Source organism: Sus scrofa, chromosome 14 (genome assembly GCF_054392235.1).
Source record: "Sus scrofa isolate SSC_HxYL_T2T_F1_AM1 chromosome 14, Sscrofa_HxYL_maternal_Yorkshire_Landrace_v2.0, whole genome shotgun sequence".
Taxonomy (NCBI): Eukaryota; Metazoa; Chordata; class Mammalia; order Artiodactyla; family Suidae; genus Sus; species Sus scrofa.
Genome location: NC_139396.1, coordinates 113,204,175 through 113,224,750, shown reverse-complemented (window position 1 = coordinate 113,224,750; position 20,576 = coordinate 113,204,175). Strand labels below are relative to the sequence as shown.

Genomic DNA, 20,576 nt, shown 5'->3' with positions numbered 1-20,576 from the left:
CACTTGCTCCATGCTTCTCATTCCCTCTTGTGACAGAATTCTTAAGCTTGTATGTCTTATCCTTTTTTTTTCTTTTTTGGCAGCCCTGAAAGTACATGGAAGTTCTCAGGCCAGGAATAAAATCCAAGCTGGAGCTGTGACCTGTGCCACAGCTGCAGCAACACCAGATCCTTAATCCACTGCACTAATTCAGGGCTTGAACCCATGCCTCCACAGAGACAAACCCATTAGCCCATTGTGCCAAAGTGGGACACAATATATATATCCCACAGTATATATGGGATCCTTATATATATTATCTTGATCCCACTCCAAATTCATTTATATTCATTTATATCTGGATCCACTTCCAAATTCATATATATATATTTGCTCCAACAGGACACTGGGTCTTCTCTGGAAATCTGGGCTTCCACAAAAGCTCTTTCATCCATGGATGTCTTCCTGGGTCATTGATCTCTAGGTGCTCTCTGTGATTGAGAAAGGCTAGATCCAGTTCAGAAGCTTGTACCAGTTCCACAGCTCATACCAGTGTTTGTCTACTACTCCTATCAGGACCCTTGGTATATGGTTCTGAATCCCATAATTGCCACAAAGACACTTTCAGTTATGAATGGATGCCAATATTTTCTTGTTGAAGAAGGGACCAACATGGGACATTTTATGCCATGATGATAACATCACCACTTAGTTCTCTCTGTGATTTGGGGAAGATTCTGCATTCTTTTGAAATATTCTACAAACATCAATGAGAAAAAGTTCATTCAAAATAACTGGGTTTCCTATAACCTTACTGATTCTGCTTGGTTGATTTATCAAATACTGAAAGAGGAGTGTAGGAGTCTCCAGCTATAATAGAGTGTTTCTCCTTGTACTTCTATCAGCTTTGCCTCATATGTTTTGACAGTCTCTTACATTAGATTAATAAACTTTTGGGATCAGACCTTCTCCAATGCTTATATTAAAACTGTCAAAAGTCACTGATAAAAAAAAAAAGTCAGTGATAGAGAAAGAATTTTATTTATTTATTTATTTATTGTCTTTTTGTCTTTTCTAGAAAGAATTTTAAAGGCAGTCAGGGGGAAAAGGCAGTAACCTATAAATGTATCTCCAGTAGGCTATTAGTATGTTTCCCATCAGAAATTGTACAGGCCATGAGAGAGTAAATGACATACTCAAAACATTGAAAGTTAAAACCTGTCAGACAAGAATGCTCTATCAAGCAAAGTTATTCTTCAGATATGAAGTATAAATAAAGGCCTTCCCAAACAAACAAAAGCTAAGGGAATTCAACACCATTAGAAACCTGCCTTACAAGGAAGGTTAAAAGGATATCATCTACACTAAACTTTGGGTAAGGTGATACATAGACAAACAGAATCTGAAATTCTGACATTTCAGAATCTTTGAAATTATATATATATATATAATGTATATCAGAATATATATTATATCTATATATCAGAATATGTTGTTAAACAATTATAGCATAAATATTAAAGATACAAAAGCATTAAAAATAACAATAGATATTTCAATTTGGTAATGAACTCATTAAAAATAGATAATTTGTGACAACAGAAACATGAAAAGGAAAGAGGAAAAGAATGGACCTGTATAAGTAAATGAAGATAAGATGCTATCAACAGGAAAAGGACTAATTTATCTCTAAGACATTTTATATCAACCTCATAGCAACCACAGAACAAAAATTAAGAGCAGAGGCATGAAATGTGAAAAAAAAAAGAGGTAAGTGAGAAAAATATCATAGCTACCAAACTGAAATGGCAGCAGAAACACAAGGAAAAACAAACAATGGACATACAATATAGTCTGAAAACAAAAGACAAAACTGAAATATTAAGTCCATATTACCACTACCCTAAATGTAAATTAACTTAATTTTCCAATCAAAAAACAGTGTGACTGGATGGATTACAGAAATAAGACCCAGTGATAGTTGTCTCCTGAAGACTCTTCTCAGCTCTAAAGTCAAATGGGCTTAAAGTGAAAGGATGGAAGATGATACTCCAGGCAAAGGACACCCAAAAGAAAGTAGTTCATACTCATATCAGACAAAGTGAACTTCAAGCCAAAGAATGTAACGACAAAGATTAATATTATATAATAATAAAGAGGACAATCCATGAAGATATAACATTATTAATATATATGAACATACTATAGGAGCACCAAAATATACATAGCAATTATTAATAGACCTACATGGAGAAATTGACAGCAAGCCAATAATAGTAGGAAAATTTAATGCCCCATTTACATCAATGGGTAGATAGATCATGCAGACAGTAAGTCAGCAGGGCAACATTAGCCTTAAGTGAAACACTTGATCAGAAATATATAGGACATCCTTAACAAGAGATTAATCTCTAAAAGTTATAAATACCTTCTGCAGCTGTGTACCACTATGAGGTACCACCTTACACCACCCAGAATGGCCATCATCCAAAAGTCTACAAACAATAAGTGCTGGAGAGGGTGTAGAGAAAAAGGAACACTAGTACACTGCTGGTGGGATTGTAAATTGGCACAACCACTGTGGAAAGCAGTATGGAGATTCCTCAGAAAACTAAACATAGAACTACCATTTGATCCAGCAATCCCACTCCTGGGCATCTATCCAGAGAAAACCATGACTCGCAAAGACACATGTACTCCGATGTTCATTGCAGCACTCTTTTCAATAGCCAAGACATGGAAACAACCTAAATGTCCATCAACAGAGGAGTGGATCAAGAAGATGTGGCACATATACATGATGGAATATTACTCCGTTATTAAAAGGAATGAAATAACAGCATTTTTAGCAACATGGATGGACCTAGAAATGATCATGCTAAGTGAAGTCAACCATGCAATGAGACACCAACATCAAATGCTATCACTGACATGTGGAATCTGAAAAAAGGACACAATGAACTTCTATATAGAACAGATACTGACTCAGGCTTTGAAAAACATCAGCAATAGATTTCTTCTGATTTAAAAATATTGTGTTACAGAGTTTAGAAAGAGCAAGGGCTTTCGATTTGGGAAGATCTAGTGAAGTCCCAGCTCTGCATTTCCCAGCTATGTGACCTAAGCCTTAATTCTCTTCAGTAGAAGAAAAAGTGGGGCAACCAAACATTCATTGCCATTGTGTCTTTTTGTCTTTTTGTTGTTGTTGTTGTTGTTGTTGCTATTTCTTGGGCCGCTCCCGCGGCATATGGAGGTTCCCAGGCAAGGGGTTGAATCGGAGCTGTAGCCACCGGCCTACGCCAGAGCCACAGCAACGCAGGATCCGAGCCCCATCTGCAACCTACACCACAGCTCACAGCAACGCCAGATCGTTAACCCACTGAGCAAGGGCAGGGACCGAACCCGCAACCTCATGGTTCCTAGTCGGATTCGTTAACCACTGCGCCACGACGGGAACTCCTCATTGCCATTGTGGAAAGAAATGGAAGTATTGAATTTAAGTGACCTGCATAGTACCAAGCATTAGTAAAGTTCTCAACAAACAATGGTGAAAATGAGGATGATGATTTGGCCCACAGAATTTGTTTCACATCTTTAAAAAGATACTCAAAACGAACGTTACTATCATTACTATTATGTTTGCTTATGAACTAATACCATTATAAAATGTAATATTGCATAAATATTCAAATTTCAATGACCATGTTATTGATTTACATATTATGCTATATTTAAGAGTGTACAAATGACCCTAATATTATATTAGACTTTGTGGAACACATGAAAAACATTATATCCCATGCCAAGTGAGTTACCTGCTTTATTTTACTTAATTCTCACAAGAATATGCATATAGATTCTATAATCTTTGTGTTACATTGGTAAAGTGACGCTCACGAAAGAACTATCTTTCCGAAGATAACCTGCCTCTCTGGGGTTAGGACTCAGTATTGAACTGGACTTAGACTCATGTCCTTCTGATTCAAGAACAAGCTGGCCGGACTACTTTTCTATCTGCCAGCCGCCTTTCAGGTAATCAAATAACTTGGTCATCTGCCCCCTAAAACCTTTGTGCTCACTGCAATGTCTTTATTGTAGATTAAGAGTAGCAAGTGATGCTGCTGTGGAAAGAGATCCCAATGGAAATGGAGAATGAGACAGCTGTCCAAGAGTTCAACTTGGAGGGGTTTCCTACTGTCCAACATCTGGGAAAGGTCCCCTTCTTTGTGTACCTGCTGGCATACCTGGCATCCACTGCAGGCAATGCACTCATAGTCACCATCACCTGTGATGACCCCCAGCTACAGACACCCAAGTATTTTTCCTCAGCATTTTCTCCTTCACTGAGTCCGGTGTTACAAGTGCGGCTGTTCCTAAATTGTTGGTCATCTTTCTTTTAGGCAAATAAACAATTTCCTTTCCTGCTTGTTTCACACAAGGCTTTGCCTTTTTATTTCTGGGAGTAGCAGGTTTCCCTCTCATAGCAGTAATGTCTCTGGATCGGTATGTGGCCATTTGCAAGCATCATCATTACACAACCGTCATGAACCTGAGGACTTGCTTCCTCCTGGTCATGGCTGGCTTTGCTTTGAGTTTCACTGTCATCACTGGTTTAATTGTGAAGGTTTCCCAGTTATCTTTCTGTGGCTGCCATGTCATTCCTTTCTCCCTCATTTCTTCTGTGACCTTGCCCCCTGATTCATCTCTCCTGTTCTGACACCAGATTTGTTGAAATGTTGGCCTTTGTCATTGCTTTGTGTGTCCTTTTGACATCCTTCTTCATAACCATCATTGTATACAGCAACATAGTGATCACAATCGTGCGTCTCCCATCCGCTAAGGAGTAACAGAAAGCTTTCTCCACCTGCTCCTCTCACTTCATTGTCCTCTCTCTGATGTATGGCAGCAGTGTCTTTATATATGTGAATCCAAAACAAGTGAACAGACTGGACTCCAACAGGAAGGCTGCCCTTGTAAACACTGTGGTGACCCCACTGCTGAACCGTATCATCTACACTCTTCGGAACAAGCAGTTTCACGAGGCTCTGAGGGAAACCATGCACAGAATGAAAATATTAAGATAGAAAAGCCACATGACCTGGGAGTGGAAGGCTTCAGAAAACGATGTGTTTTCATCCAACCAGTGTAGCAGTCCACAGCGTTCCTGGTAGAAAGACTGTGGCAGACCTCAGGTGACTTCCATTGACACATCTCCAGGAAAATGGAACTCTCAGGCCTCATTTACCTTGTTATGAGTAACTCTCTTCTCCCTACATATTACACATATTGACAACAATTGATTTTAATTGCAAAATCTTTGTTGCATCTTTGTTCTGATATAAACATCATTAGAAAGGAAGACTTATTCCACATTTTATGATTTCTTCTGAAGACTCAAGGCAATGGAATCTAAGTTATATGCTTGCTTATCTGATTCATATTACTAATAAAAATAATTTTTGAGGAGTTTCCATCATGGCTCAGCAGAAATGAATATGACTAATATCCATGAGGACTCAGGTTTGATCCTGGCCTCGCTCAGTAGATTAAGAATCCGGCGTTGCTATGAGCTCTGGTGTAGGTTACAGACGCAGCTGGGATCTGGCGTTGCTGTGGCTGCGGTGTAGGCTGTACATAGTGGTGGAAAGTGTGTGAAAAGAGATTGGAAAGTCCATAGTCAAAGTAGGAAAGTGGCTGTAGAGACTGTTATAGAAACTGGGAGAAAGAGGATGATGGCTGAGGGAAGTGGAGATAAGAATGGAATACAAAGGTAACAATAAAAGACTCTGCGTCATCTTACACTGGACAAGACTTAGGGTTTAAGCCTGGTGCTGCCTTCTACTTACCAACTGGTCAACTTCCAAGAATAGTTGTTACCTCATTCTTAAAATGTGGTGATCGAGCTAGACAACCTCTAGAAGTCACTTGAAAATGACTCTTGGGGATAGACAGCATCTAGGTACTGCAGGAACATGGAATGACATTCCACCCTGAGAGGTGAACTACTGAAAAGTATATGACAGTGATTGAGATTCATCAGCTATAGAACAAAGTCAAGGCATCCTGGTCGAACTACTGAAAAGAGTATGACTTTTCCCAAGGTTTTAATCAAAATTTGATTTTTTTTTTTTTTTTGGTCTTTTTAGGGCCACACCCGCTGCATATGGAGGTTCCCAGGCTAGGGGTCTAATCGGAGCTGTGGCCTCTGGCCTACACCACAACACAGCAACACGGGATCCTAGCCACGTCTGCAACCTATACCATAGCTCACGGCAACGCTGGATCCCACTGAGCGAGGCCAGAGATCAAACCCACAACCTCATGGTTCCTAGTCGGATTCGCTAACCACTGAGCCACGACGGGAACTCCCTCAAAATCTGATTATAATTCATTGTATGTAAACTCATCAGATATACTTTTTATTACCTTAATATAAACCTTTGTTGAAGGGTGAACTTGAAAAATAGAAAAGTGAAGTCCAGAAATCCAAAGCTGAATTTGTGAATCCAGTCTGATCATTATCAACCATATGTGGTACACAGTGAAAGACAAACCCTGATGTGGAGATTAATGCTCTAGATTCTGGTTGGTTGTTTATTTAAACAAATCCCCTAAGATAATGCAATGTCAAAGATACTTCCGATCATAATATTTTAAAAAACTTTTTGGAAGTATGACTGACATGCAAAAAGGTATAGATATTTAATGTATACAACTTGATGTGTTTGGAGATAAATATGCACCTGTGAAACCATCATCACTGTCAATGCCATAAACCTATTTATCACCTCCAAAAGTTTCTCTAGACCCACTGTTGTTTTATTTCCTTATATGGTAAAACCACTTAATATAAGACCTACCTTCCTACTAAAATTTTACGTAGACAATAGGGTATTCTAAACCATAGACCTTATGTTATACTGATCTACAGAGCTTATTTAATTTTATTACTGAAACCTTGTACCCTTGGATCAACACCTCCCTATTTCCCCTCACCCAGCCCCTGACAGCCAACATTCTCTGTCTCTATTTTTTATTAGATTCCACACATAAGTGAGATCATGCTATGTTTGTTTTTCTGTGTCTGATGCATTTTACTTAGAAAAAACGTCCTCCAGATACATCTATGTTGTTGCAAATGGCAGGATTTCCTTATTTTTAAATGCTGAATAATGTTCTATCAAATGCATATAATTTGTTCTTGACCTGTTCTTCTGTAGATAAACATTTAGGTGATTTCCATATCTTAGCTATTGTCAGTAATAGTGCAATAAACACAGGAGTGCAAATACATCTTTTGAGGTTCACATTTTAATTCCTTTCAGTATATACTCAGAAATGGGACTGCTGGATCATATGGTAATTCCACTTTGAAATTTTTGAGGAAATTGTCTTCTATAGTAGCTATCCTAATTTATAATTTAATTAACAATATACAAAAATCCTTTATCTCCACTTCCTTGCCAAAACTTATCTTTTTTAAAAAATAATAGCCATCCAAAGAGGTGTGATGTTTTGGGGTTTTTTTAATCACTATGGTTTTGATTTTCACTCCCCTTGGTGATATTTGCACTTTAGTTAGTGATGCTGAGTATCTTTTTAAGTACCTATTGGCCATTTATGTGCCTTCTTTGGGAAAATGTTTATTAAGTTTCTCTGCTCATTTTTTAAATTGGTTTTGCTTGGGGTTTTGTTTGGTTTGGTCATTTAGTTGTAGAGTTCTTTACATATTTTAGATATTAACCCCTTGTCAGATACATGATTTCCATGTATTTTCTTCTTCTATAAGTTACCTTTTCACTTTCTTAATTTTTTTCTTTTGCCATGCAGAAGCTTTTCAGTTTGACGTAGTCCCACTTATTTATTTTCGCCTTTGTCGCTCGGGCTTTTAATGTCTTTTCCAAAAAATCACTTCCAAGACCCAAATCAAGAGATTTTTGCTTTTATTTTCTTCTAGGAGTTTTATTATATTTTATATATGTATTTCAATCCATTTTGAGTTAAATTTTTATGGGTCGTGTAAGATAAAAGTTCAGTTTCATTTTTCTGCATGTGGTTACTCAATTTTCCCAACACCATTTATTGAAGAAACCTTCCTTTTACCGTTGAGCGTTCTTAGCTCCTTTGTCAAATATTTGTTGATAGAGGTTTATTTCTGGGCTTTCAATTACCTTTCATTGGTCTCTGTGTTTATTTTTATGGCAGTATCTTGCTGTTTTTGGTTAGTGGAATCATTTAATATAGTTTGAAATCAGGAAGTGTTGTGCCTCCAGCTTCATTCTCCTTTCTCAGGATTGCTTTGGTTATTCAGAGTCTTTTGCAGTGCCATACAAATTTTAGGATTGTTTTTTCTACTTCTGTGAGAAGTGCCACTGAAGTTTTTATAGCGATTTCATTGACTCTATAGATGACTATGGGTAGTATGGGCATTTTAGCAATATTAATATTTATGAATACAAGATATCTTTCCGTTTTGTGTGTGTGTGTCTTCTTCAGTTCCTTTCATTAAAGTCTTTTAGTTTTGAGTTCACTCTGGTTAGGTTAAATTTGTCTTAGTGTTTTTGGTTTTGATGCTATTGTGAATGATACTTTTTCCTTTATTTCTTTTTTAGATATTTCATTGTTAGCGTATAAGAAGAAACAGTTTTGTATGTTGATTTTACATACTGAAAATTTATGGAATTTGTTGATTTGGATGGGTTGAGTCTTTTGGATTTTTTATTGTTTGTTTATTTATCTTTTTAGGGCTGCACCCAGTGGCATATGGAAGTTCCCAAGCTAGGGGTCAAATCGGAGCTGTAGCTGCCAGGCTACACCACAGCCACAGCCACACCAGATCTGAGCCACATCTGCAACCTGCACCACAGCTATGGCAGTGCCAGATTCTTGACTCACTGAGGCCAGGGATCTAAACCACAGCCTCATGGATACTAGTCAGGTTCAGTACCACTGAGCCACAATGGGAACTCTGTGGATTTTTATATACAATCTTCTCACGTAAGATCATATCATCTGCAAATAAAAAACAGTGTTACTAACTCCTTTCCAATTTAGATGCCTTTTTCATTTTTTTATCTTGCCTGATTTGTCTAGTTAGGACATCTAGTCCCATATTTAATTATAAAGATGAGGGTGGGCACCTTTGTCTTGTTCCTGATCTTAAAGGAAAAACTCTCAGTCTTTTACCATTGAATATGATGTTGGCTATGGCTTGTATGGCCTTTATTATGCTGAATTAAGTTCCCGCTATACCCACCTTGAAGAGGGTTGTTGTCATGAAAGTATGTTATATTTTGTCAAATTCTCTTTCTACACATATTGAAATGATCATATAATTTTTACCTTTTTTTTTTTTTTTTGGTGTTCCCATTGTGGTGCTAAAGTCTATTTGATCCTTGTGTGTGATCCTTTTAGTGTGCTACTGAATTCATTTGGGAATCTTTTCTTGAGGATTTTTGCATCTGTGTTCATCATGGATATTGGTCTATAGGGTTTTTTTTTTCCTTGCTGTGCGTTTATTTTGCTTTGGTATCAGGGGAATGCTGGCCTCATAGAATGAGTTTGAGAGTGTGTAGTGTAATGGCCCGATAGTGAGCTTTTTTCTCATAAAGTAAGTACCTGACATTACACTTTTGATTGCTGAGGCATCCATTTCAAAGCACCCTTCTCTAATAAACAAGTTGCCAGCTGTGTGACACAGCTACTAATTAAACAACTAGATAAGGAAATGAGCAGTCCCCACTCATAAAGTTCCCCTATTTGAAAACCCGGGTGACTTAATTAACTGACCACTCGAGTGACCCTGATTTTCCTTTTCTGTGCCCTAATTTTTGCTCTTAAGTTTTAAATTCACAGATAAAACTGATTCCCTTTGCTGTAAACCTGAAGCTAATACAACACTGTAAACCAACTATACCCCAATAAAAATTTTAAAATAAAGAGTGAAACCATAGCTACCTCACCTTTGAACTCTAATAAAGGCAGACAATTGGAACATTTGCAAGTTCTCTCTCCCTCTCTCTCTCTCCATGGGATCTTCCTGTGTGGCCCTCGGGCATGCCAAATACCCTCCAGAATCTGTCACAAGTTTTGACTTTCCAAATTTCCCTCGTGGTTGTGCTGAGGTGCATCTTGTAATCATGATAAACACAAAGAGCAGTCCAGTGTAAGGTTGACTCTGGTTGGGAAATGTCTGTGCGGGCTCACCAGAAGCAGTATGGACCCACCAAGCACCCCAGGCATTCCTAGCAAATAGCATGACTGTTGATATGCTATGACCAATACAAAACAAAATGTTCCCTCCTCTTCATTTTTTTCAGAAGAGTTTCAGAAGGATTGGCATTAGTTGCTCCTTAAATTTTTTTGTAAAATTCACCAGTAAATCTATCTGGTCCTGAGCTTTTCTTTGCTGTTTTTTTTTTTTAATTATTACTAATTCAGTCTATTTACTCATTATTGGTCTGTTCATAATTTCTAATACTTCATGATTCAGTCTCAGTAGACTGTAAACCTTAGAAATTTATTTCTAATTCCAATTTTGTATTTTTCACTTCCACTGTATAGATACTGTATTTTTGTATCATCTTGATCCTGTATACTGAAACCCTGTTGAAATCATATTTCATAATAATATTTGTGTGGACACCTTAAAATTTTCTGTGTACGAGATTATGGTATCTGAAAGTAGAAATGATTTTCCTTATTCCTTCCCAGTCTGAATGACTTTATTTTTCTTGCCTAATTGCTTTTATCAGAATCTCTAGTACAATGTTAAATAGAAGTAGCTAGAGCAGACATCCTTGTCTTTGCTACAAATCTTAGGGAAGTAGCATATTCAGTCTTTCTATACTAATTATGCTATCTTGCGATTTTTAAATATAACTTCATCAAGTGGGGGAAGTTCATGTCTATCTTTGGTTTTACAAATATTTTTACCATGAGAGATTTCAGGTATGGTCAAGGGCCATCTTTGCATTTTTGAGATCATCATGCATTTTTGTCCATTATTCTGTAAATATGTTGCATTTTAATTTAATTTTTATTTTATATTGGAGTGGAGTCGATTTACAATGTTGTATTAGTTTCAGGTGTACAGCAAAGTGATTTGTTATACATGTACATTTATCCATTGTTATTCAGATTATTTTCCCATGTAGGCTATTACGGATATTGAGTAGCGTTCCCTGTGCTATACAGTAGGTCCTCGGTGAGTATATATTTTGCATATTGATATGATATATTACAATGATTGATTTTGTATGTTGAACTAAACTTGCATTTCTGGAATACCCCAGGTGATGATGGTATATTATCCTTTGTAATATGTTCCTGAATTTGGTTTGTTAGCATCTTATTTAGTATTCTTCTATTTTCATAAGAGATAAATTGGTGTATAACTCTTTCTGGGGTCTTGATATCAGGGTCATGCCCCATATAAAGAGTTGAGACTGTCTTTCCACATACATTTGGGGGTTTGTGAAAAGCTGGTATTAATTTTTCTTTAAATGTTTCAAGAACTCATTATTAAAGACATATTTTCATGGGCTTTTTTATTATCTAAATTATCTTTGACTCATCTGGCTCTCTTTGACTTAAGCAGATGTGATTTTAGCATCTCTTCGGCTTGATACTGCACTGTTCTCTTCACTATATCACTTTCCCTCTACCTGACAGGTGTTTCATGGAATCAACATGCAAATGATTTGTCCTCAAGCCCTTGTTTATGGGTCTCTTTCTGGGCTAATTCAAAGCATACATTGAATTTTCTTCCTCTACTTAGTTGGTTTCTTCATAAATTCACAACTTTTTTTCAGGTTTCAAAAATAGAGCTTTATTAAAAGAGGACGTACAGATGAACAAAAAGCACATGAAAAGATGTTCAACATCACTCATTATGAGAGAAAGGCAAATCAAAACTACTATGAGGTACCACCTTACACCGGTCAGAATGGCCATCATCAAAAAGTCTACAACAATAAGTGCTGGAGAGGGTGTGGAGAAAAGGGAACCCTCCTACACTGTTGGTGGGAGAGTAAATTGGTGCAACCACTGTGGAAAACAGTATGGGCATTCTTCAGAAAACTGAAAATAGAATTACCATTTGATCCAGCTCTCCCACTCCTGGGCATCTATCCAGAGAAAACCATGACTTGAAAAGATGCATGTATTCCAGTGTTCATTGCAGGACTATATACAATAACCAAGACATGGAAACAACCTAAATGTCCATCGACAGAGGAGTGGATAAAGAAGATGTTATCCATATACACAATGGAATACTACTCAGACATTAAAAGGAAAGAAGTAATGGTATTTGCAGCAACATGGATGGACCTAGAAATGATCATGCAAAGTGAAGTCAGTCAGACAATGAGACACCAACATCATATGCCATGGCTGACATGTAGAATCTAAAAAAAAGACAGACAGAACTTCTTTGCAGAACAGATACTGACTCACAGACTTTGAAAAACTTATGGTTTCCAAATGAGACAGGTTGGGATTTGGGATGGAAATGCTATAATTTGTTTGTGATGATTGTTGTACAACTGTAAATGTAATAAAATTCAATGAGTAATAAAAAACAGAGCTTTAGTGATTAATACGTGGTATAGTCATAAATTCACAACTTTTGCCTATGTAATACACATAGTAATAATATGAAGTTTCTTCTGTGAATCAATCTGTTACCTCAGTTTACATGGATTTCCATATGAGGAATCTCTCCCACAGCAACGTAAGTTTGATTTAAAAAGAGTTCGTCAAGGACTTCCTTTTCCACCAAGGTTTGTAACCCCATTTCCTTCATGTCATCCCTCTTTAATTGAAATACTGTCTTTCTCTTTCTGACTCACTTCACTTACTATGAGAGTCTCTAGTTCCATTCATGTTGCTGCAAATGGCATGATTTTGTTCTTTTATAGCTGAGTAATATTCCATTGTGTATATAAACCACATCTTCTTAATCGATTCATCTGTCCATAGGCATTTAGGTTGTTTCCATGTCTTGCTATTGTGAATAGAGCTGCAATGATTATACAGGTGCATGTAATTTTTTCAATGAAAGTTTTGTCTGGATGTATGCCCAAGACTGGGATTGCTGGGTCATACGGTAATACTATATTTCATTTACTGAGGTACCTCCATATTGTTTTCCATAGTTGTACCAATTTACATTCTCACCAACAGTGGAGGAGGGTTCCCTTTTCTCCACAGCCTCTCCAGCTTTTGTTACTTGTTAATTTGTTAATGATGGCCATTCTGACTGGTGTGAGGTGGAACTTAATAGTAGATTTCTCTAATAGATTTGCATTTCTCTAATAATCAGTGTTGTTGAGCATTTTTTCATGTGCTTATTGGTCATCTGTATATCTTCTTTGGAGAAATGTCTATTCAGGTCTTTTGCTCATTTTTCCATTGGGTTGTTGGCTTTTTTTGCTGTTGAGTTGTAAAAGTTGTCTGTATATTTTAGAGATTGAGCCCTTGTCAGTTGCATCATTTTCTCCCATTCTGTAGGTTGTCTTTTTGTATTTTTTTATGCTTTCCTTTGCTGTGCAAAACTTTGTCTGTTTGATTAGTTCCCGTTGGTTTATTTTTGCTTTTATTTCTGTTGCCTTGGGAGACTGACTTAAGAAAATATTTGAAGGGTTAATGTCAGAGAATTTTTTGCCTATGTTCTCTTCTAGGAGTTTGATGATCTCTTGTCTTACGTTTAAGTCTTTCAGCCATTTTGAGTTTATTTTGGTGCATGGTGTGAGGGTGTCTTCCAGTTTCATTGATTTACATGTGGCTGTCCAGTTTTCCCATCATCATTTACTGAACAGATGGTCTTTTTCCCATTTTATATTCTGGCCTCCTTTGTTGAAGATTAATTGGCCATAGGTATCTGGGTTTATTTCTGGGTTTTCTCTTCTGTTCCAGTGGGCTGTATGTCTGTTTTGGTACCAATACCACACTGCCTTCATGACTGTAGTTTTGTAATATTGCCTGAAGTCTGGGAGAGTTATGCCTCCTGCTTGGTTTTTGTTCCTCAGGATTGCTTTGGCAATTCTGGGTCTTTTGTGGTTATATATAAATTTGGGGATTGTTTGTTGAAGCTCTGTGAAAAATGTTATGGGTAATTTGATAGGGATTGCATTGAATCTGTGGATTGCTTTGGGTGATAGGGCCACTTTTACAATATTAAGTCAGAAAGAGAGACAAATACCATGTAATATCACTTATATCTGGAATCTAATATATGGCACAAACGAACCTTTCCACAGAATAGAAACTTATGGACTTGGAGAAGAGACTTGTGGTTGACATCAGGGAGGGGGAGGATGTGGGATGGACTGGGAGTTTGGGGTCCATAGATGCAAACTATTGCATTTGGAGTGGATAAGCAATGAGATCCTGCTGTATAGCACAGGGAGCTATATCTAGTCACTTGTGATGGAACCTGATGGCGGATAATGTGAGAAATGACCAGGTCACTTTTCTGTACAGTAGAAATTGACAGAATACTGTAAAAACCATAATGGAAAAATAAAAATCATAAAATTTAAAAAAAAATGCTTTCGACATAACACAACAAAGAAACAAGGAAACATTCTGGTAAAGGGGAAATAAGACTGTGGACTGTTTAAGGGCCATGGGGTTTGAGGAGCAACATGACAGTCTTTTCCCTGGGTTTCTTTATTGCCTTTTGTATATCCCTGACAGGGTTGCAGCAGGAACCTCCAACTTAGAATCGCCAACAGGTAGATTTTTTTTAATACTCCAAGGAAAAAAAGTCCATGACCTCTAGACAAAGGACTGAGAGAACAGTTGCCTAGTTACAGAAGAATTTTTGTCTGTACCAGCCCTACTCCAGCTAAACACCAGCAGAAAAAACCACACCTTTTTCTAGTGATTTCATTCGGGCTTAGCAGTTATTTGTATATCCACACACATTCATATTAAAAAAGAAAAATAAATAAACTCTAAGCAAGCTAGCAGCAAAGAGAAACCATCTCAACTTGACAAAGAGCATCTACAAAAAAGCTACAGGTGCATCATAGTTAATGCTAAAAGACTACGTGCTTCACCACTAACAGAGGGAACATGACAACTCTGGAAGTTCTAGCCACAGCAGTAAGGCAAGAAAAAGAAATAAAATGCATAAAGCCTGGAAATAAATAAATAAAACTTTCCCTATAGCAAATTATATGAGCATCTACATAGAAAACACCAAGCAGCCTACAGAAATATTCCTAGAATTAGTGATTTCAGCAAGGTCATAAGATGCACGAAAGAAAAACCACATTTTTATATACTAGCGATAAAGTTGTGGAAACCTGAGTTTAAAACACATTGCCATTTATAATAGCTCCAAAGGGAATGGATTAGCAGTGAGATCCTGCTGTGTAGCACTGGGAACTATGTCCAGTCACTTATGATGGAGCATGATAATGTGCAAAAATATAATGTGTACATGTATGTGTAACTGGGTCACCATACTGTGCAGTAGGAAAAAAAATTGTATTGGCGAAATAACTATTAAAATAATAATAATAAATAAATAAAATAGCTCCAAAGGAATATAAAATGGTACAGGCACTCTTGAAAACTGTTTGGCATTTCCTTATAAAATTAAACATGCACTCAGCTATAAAAAAGAATGAAATAATGCCATTTGCAGGACCACGGATGGACCTAAGGATTTTCACACTAAGTGAAATAAGTCAGACAGAGAAAGGCAAATATCATATGATATCACTTATATGTAGAATATAATAAAAGTGATTTTTTTTCGCTTTTGTTAGGGCCGCACCCACAGCATATGGAGGTTCCTAAGCTATGAAGTCTAATCAGAGCTATAGCTGCCAGCCTGTGCCACATCCAGAGCAACACCAGATCCAAGCTGTGTCTATGACCTACACCACAGCTCATGGCAATGCCAGATCCTTAACCCACTGAGGGAGGCCAGGGATAGAACCCACAACCTCATGGTTACTAGTTGGATTCATTTCTGCTGAGTCAGTTAATGGGAACTCCATACAAATGATTTTTAGAAAACTTATTTACAAAACAGAAACAGACTCATATATTTCAAAATCAAACTTAAAGTTACCAAAGGGGATACATGGGTAAGAGGGATGAATTAGGAGTTGAGGTTAACATAGACATTTTACTGTATATAAAATAGATAATAAACAAGGTCTACTGTCTAAATAGGGAAATCTACTCAATATTCTATAACATCCTATATGGGAAAAGAATCTGAGAAAGACCAGATATATGTAAATGTGTAACTGATTCACTTTTCTGCACACCTGAAGCTAACGCAACATTGTAAGTCAACCATACTCCAGTAAAAGTGTTTTAAAAATTTGATAAAGCATGCAACTAACATACAAGCCAGCAATGGCACTCTTGGGTGTTTATCCCAAGGAAATGAAAACACAAAACCTGCACATACATGAATATTCATACCAGCATTATTGGTAATAGCCAAATACTAGAGTCTACCCATTTGCCCTTTAACAGGTGAGTGGGTGAGTGGTCAAGCATACCCCATAATGTATACCATTCCATTGTACACTACTCAGCAATAAAAAGAAATGAAATATTGATACACAAATAGTTTAGATGAATCTCAAGGGAACTGTGCTGAGTAAGAAAATCTCAAAGGTTACATGCTGTACAATTCCTTTGTATAACAGTTTTGAAATAACAACATTTTAGAAACAGAGGACAGAATGACAGTTGTTCAAGGGGGGGGAGGGTTGAAGGGTGAGGTGAAGGTAGCTATAAAAAGGCAATCAGAGGGAACTTTGTGGTGATGGAACTGTCCAATATCCTGACTGTCATGGTAGATACATACACTAAGGGAAGCAAGTGATAAAAACTGTATAGAGGTAAACACACACACACAAGCACAAGGAAAATGGGAACGTGTGAAAAATATTGGTGGAGTGCATTAGTCAATATTCTAATTGTGATATTAAACTATACTTTGGTAAAATTATGTCATGAGAGGGAAAGAGGCAAAGTGTACTCAGATTTCCCTACTTCTTACAATTGCATGTGAATCTACAATTGTTTCAAAAAATTTTACATTAAAGAAAAAAAGTTTGAATGTTTCATAAAAAGTACATTCCTTGATGTTTTAAAAAATGGATGTGTGTATCTAACCTGAATTGAAAATAGTAACGTTGAATACTAAGGTGAATGCAAAGAAACTGATTTACTCATGAATTGCTAGCGGGAATGTAAAATGCTACAGCCATGCTAGAACAGTTTGTCAGATTCTTATAAAACTAAACAGACAGCCACCATACAATTCAGCAATTGCATTTGTAGGTATTTACCTAGAGATATAAAATCTTAAGTTCGTAGGACAATCGACACACAAAAGTTTAGAGAAGGTTTACTTGCAATAGCTGAAAAGTGGAAAAAGAATGTTAGCAAGATAGCACCATAGGAGAATTCTGACTCTCTCTCTTCCCACAGAGGCACATAATAAACAGCTACATGTGGAACAGTCCCTTCCAAAGGTATCCATAAACTAGCCATAACTAGGAGATATCCATAACCAAGAGAGACTCCTAAGTACCACGCAAGTGAGAAAGCGGCCACATCTAAATGGGTAGGAAAAGCTGAGATACAGTCTCATCATGAACCCCATCCCCAACACAGAACCTTACAAGCAGGAGGGAACCCCCAACGCCCAGTCTAAGAAGCTAAGGATTTGACCACACACAACCACAAATTATATGGTTGTAACCCAAGGGAGAGGCTCCTAACTCGCCTATTTCTTGTCACTGACAAGGCTCAGGATTTGCTAGTCTCACCAATACACTAAAATCAAGAGCCAGTATAAATGACCACTCAAGCACTTCCCACAGCTATTCCCCTTGGGTCAGTTTAGTGTGAGCAGGCAAACGTGCCAGCTCTCAGTTTCTCCCTGAAGATAGAAGGAACTGGACAACACTTTTAGCACCCCAACTTTTTCAGCTGCTGCTAGAGGAACGGGCTTCTAGCTTACCTCTCTCAGGGCAGAAATAACAGGGCTTGACACAATTTAGCCACTTGGGGCATACTAACAAACAACAAAGAAGTTTGGATGAGCACAAAGCTTTGGCTCCTTTTGGCTGATTGGTGACAACTAGTCTGGTTCACAAGGAGATTGGCAGAGGTGCCTCTTTTATCTAATACACAGAAGCCAACAAGGAGAACTCTCAAGAGTTCCCTACCTTTAGACCAGGTTCAAAAATTATCCGTCTAACTTCTACTTTGGAGAAAGGGCAGACATAGACATAGCTGTCCTTGGAAGACCACAAACCTCAGAACACCTTATAATCAAATCATTCCCAAACATAAACATCTAAATCACCCAGCACTTTTGACAGTCTAAAATTCTTCCTAATGAGATTATGCTTCAAATATAATTATTCCTCAGAACGAGCAAAAAAGGAAAATATGCATCCAAATCAGACATACTAAAAATCAAATGCACAATATGTACATGAGCTGTCAGATGTGACAGGACCTACTCCCCACTAACCAGTTTTCTTCTGGTGGGAATCGCTTCCCCAGTGAACCTGTAAACACAATAACTGACTCAATTTTAATCCACTTTTTGTTATTAGTGCACTCATTTTCCTTTTAAACTTTTCTAATGATGAGTTCTATCAGTTTTTGCTACATAAAATGTCAACTGGAATTTAGCGTAACCTGGAAGACACAGGTGGCTCATACACCTAAGGTCACACTAAAAGAGCCAATATCTCTTCCCTGGGAGGAGAGACTTTGCTACTGGGATCACTCACCATTGAGTGACCTATTGGGTCCAAGACTTGGCAACATCCATTACAGAAAAATAAATGCACAAGTTAAAAAGTTGTGCTTTTGTCTATGTTTCAAGAAAGAGTTAAAGAAAAGTTTATTAATAACACCTGATACAACCAGAAGATGATAAAGCCCATCTTAACCACCTGGAGTTTCACTGAGCTATGTACACACTAAAATCAGTAGACCCAAAGAAGAGCTAGTGAGCACACAGCTGATTCATCTACCTAAACAGCTTCAATTAATGAAACACCATTATTTTATACTATGACTTCACATAATTTTCAGAAACAGTTTGTTTTGTAACTTCAAACCTTTTTGAATGCATAATGGCAAATACGGTTTTCTATCTTTTTTCTGAGGTACTAGAAAATTCAAGCATAAGAATGTATCATGAACAGTCTTTATTACATCCGATATGCAGAATTTTTATTATTAGCTTGAAGACTTAGTATCCTATGACTTAGGGATTATAGGTGCTCCATAAATGTTGTTTGAATGAATTCTCACAAGACAAATAAGTAGAAAATCAAGAGGAAGGGATCATAAGCACAATATAGAGAACAAATGAAATTTTCAAATAGAGGTAGGTACTGAACTGCAAAATAAGACAGTACCCATCCAGCTGAAAGTTAGCGTAAGCTATATTACCAGATGTAGTGTTTCTATTGAGTAGATTTTTCCAATAGTGGGAAACTGAGATAGGAAGGCCAAGAAGATCCGTTTACCCTCCAAAGCTCTACTTTTGCAACCTCTTCCTGGACACCGTGTCTCGCAGAGCCTGGTGAACCTGCTTGTTCCGTAGAGTGTAGATGACAGGGTTCAGCAGCGGGGTCACCACCGTGTTCACAAGAGCAGCCTCTCTATTGGAGTCTAGCCTGTTCGTTTGCTTTGGTTTCAAGTATATAAAGACACAGCTGCCATACATCAGGAAGAAGACAATGAGATGAGATGAGCAGGTGGAGAAAGCTTTCTGTCGCTCCTTAGCTGAAGGGAGTCCCATGACTATAACTATTATGTTGCTGTACACAATGATGGTTATGAAGAGGGGTAGCAGAATGACAAATGAGGTAAGGGAGAAGAAGTATATTTCAACAGATCTGGTGTCAGAACAGGAGAGATGAATTAAAGAGCCAAGGTCACAGAAGAAATGGGAAATGACATTAGGGCCACAGAACCATAACTGGGAAACCTTGAGCATCAGACAAGTGAAGAAGATGAAGGACAAAGTATAGCAGAAGAAAACCAGAAGGAAACTAACCCTCAAGTTCATGATGGATGGATAGTGCAGAGGCTTGCAAATGGCCAGGTAACGATCCAAGGACATCACAGCCATGAGAAAGAAAATTACTGCTCCAAGAAATAAAAAGAGAAAGGCTTGTACGAGGCAAGCAGTAAAGGGAATTGTTTGCCTTCCTGAAAGAAAGATGGACAGCAGTTTAGGAATCACTGTGGTGATGAAACAGCATTCACAGAAGGAGAAAGTACTGAGTAAAATATACATTGGTGTTTGGAGGCGACGGTCTACCCAGGTGATGATGATTATCACCATGTTGCCTGTCATCGAGGCCAGGTATGCCAGCAGGTGCACCAGGAAGAGGAGGCTCCCTAGGTGCTGGACAGCAGGAAACCCCTCCAGAATGAATTCCTGGATTGTTGTCTCATTTTTCACCTCCATAGTTACCTCTCTTTCTCTGTCTGTGACCATTCTCTGCTTGATCTGTGAAGCAGAAAACACTGTCACCAGAGAATAAAGAATTTAAATGATGGCCACTATTTGAAAA

The 20,576-nt window shown here is 37.6% G+C and overlaps 1 protein-coding gene and 1 pseudogene across 3 annotated transcripts in view; one reads left to right on the top strand and one right to left on the bottom strand.

The window, feature by feature from the left end:
• The window catches only part of LOC146396945 (olfactory receptor 6C75-like), a 42,863-nt pseudogene extending 37,686 nt beyond the window's left edge, over positions 1-5,177 (top strand). The window contains exon 3 of the transcript XR_014827517.1: positions 4,078-5,177. The product of XR_014827517.1 is annotated as an olfactory receptor 6C75-like (transcript). The remainder of the gene's footprint in view (positions 1-4,077) is intronic.
• Positions 5,178-19,443: 14,266 nt separating this feature from the next.
• LOC100152956 (olfactory receptor 6C74) overlaps positions 19,444-20,576 on the bottom strand; it is a 76,508-nt gene continuing 75,375 nt past the window's right edge. For both annotated transcript variants that reach the window (XM_013983472.3, XM_021073091.2), the window contains one exon: positions 19,444-20,512. In XM_013983472.3, the coding sequence (XP_013838926.2) occupies positions 19,532-20,512 (981 nt within the window). In that variant the 3' untranslated portion in view covers positions 19,444-19,531. The remainder of the gene's footprint in view (positions 20,513-20,576) is intronic.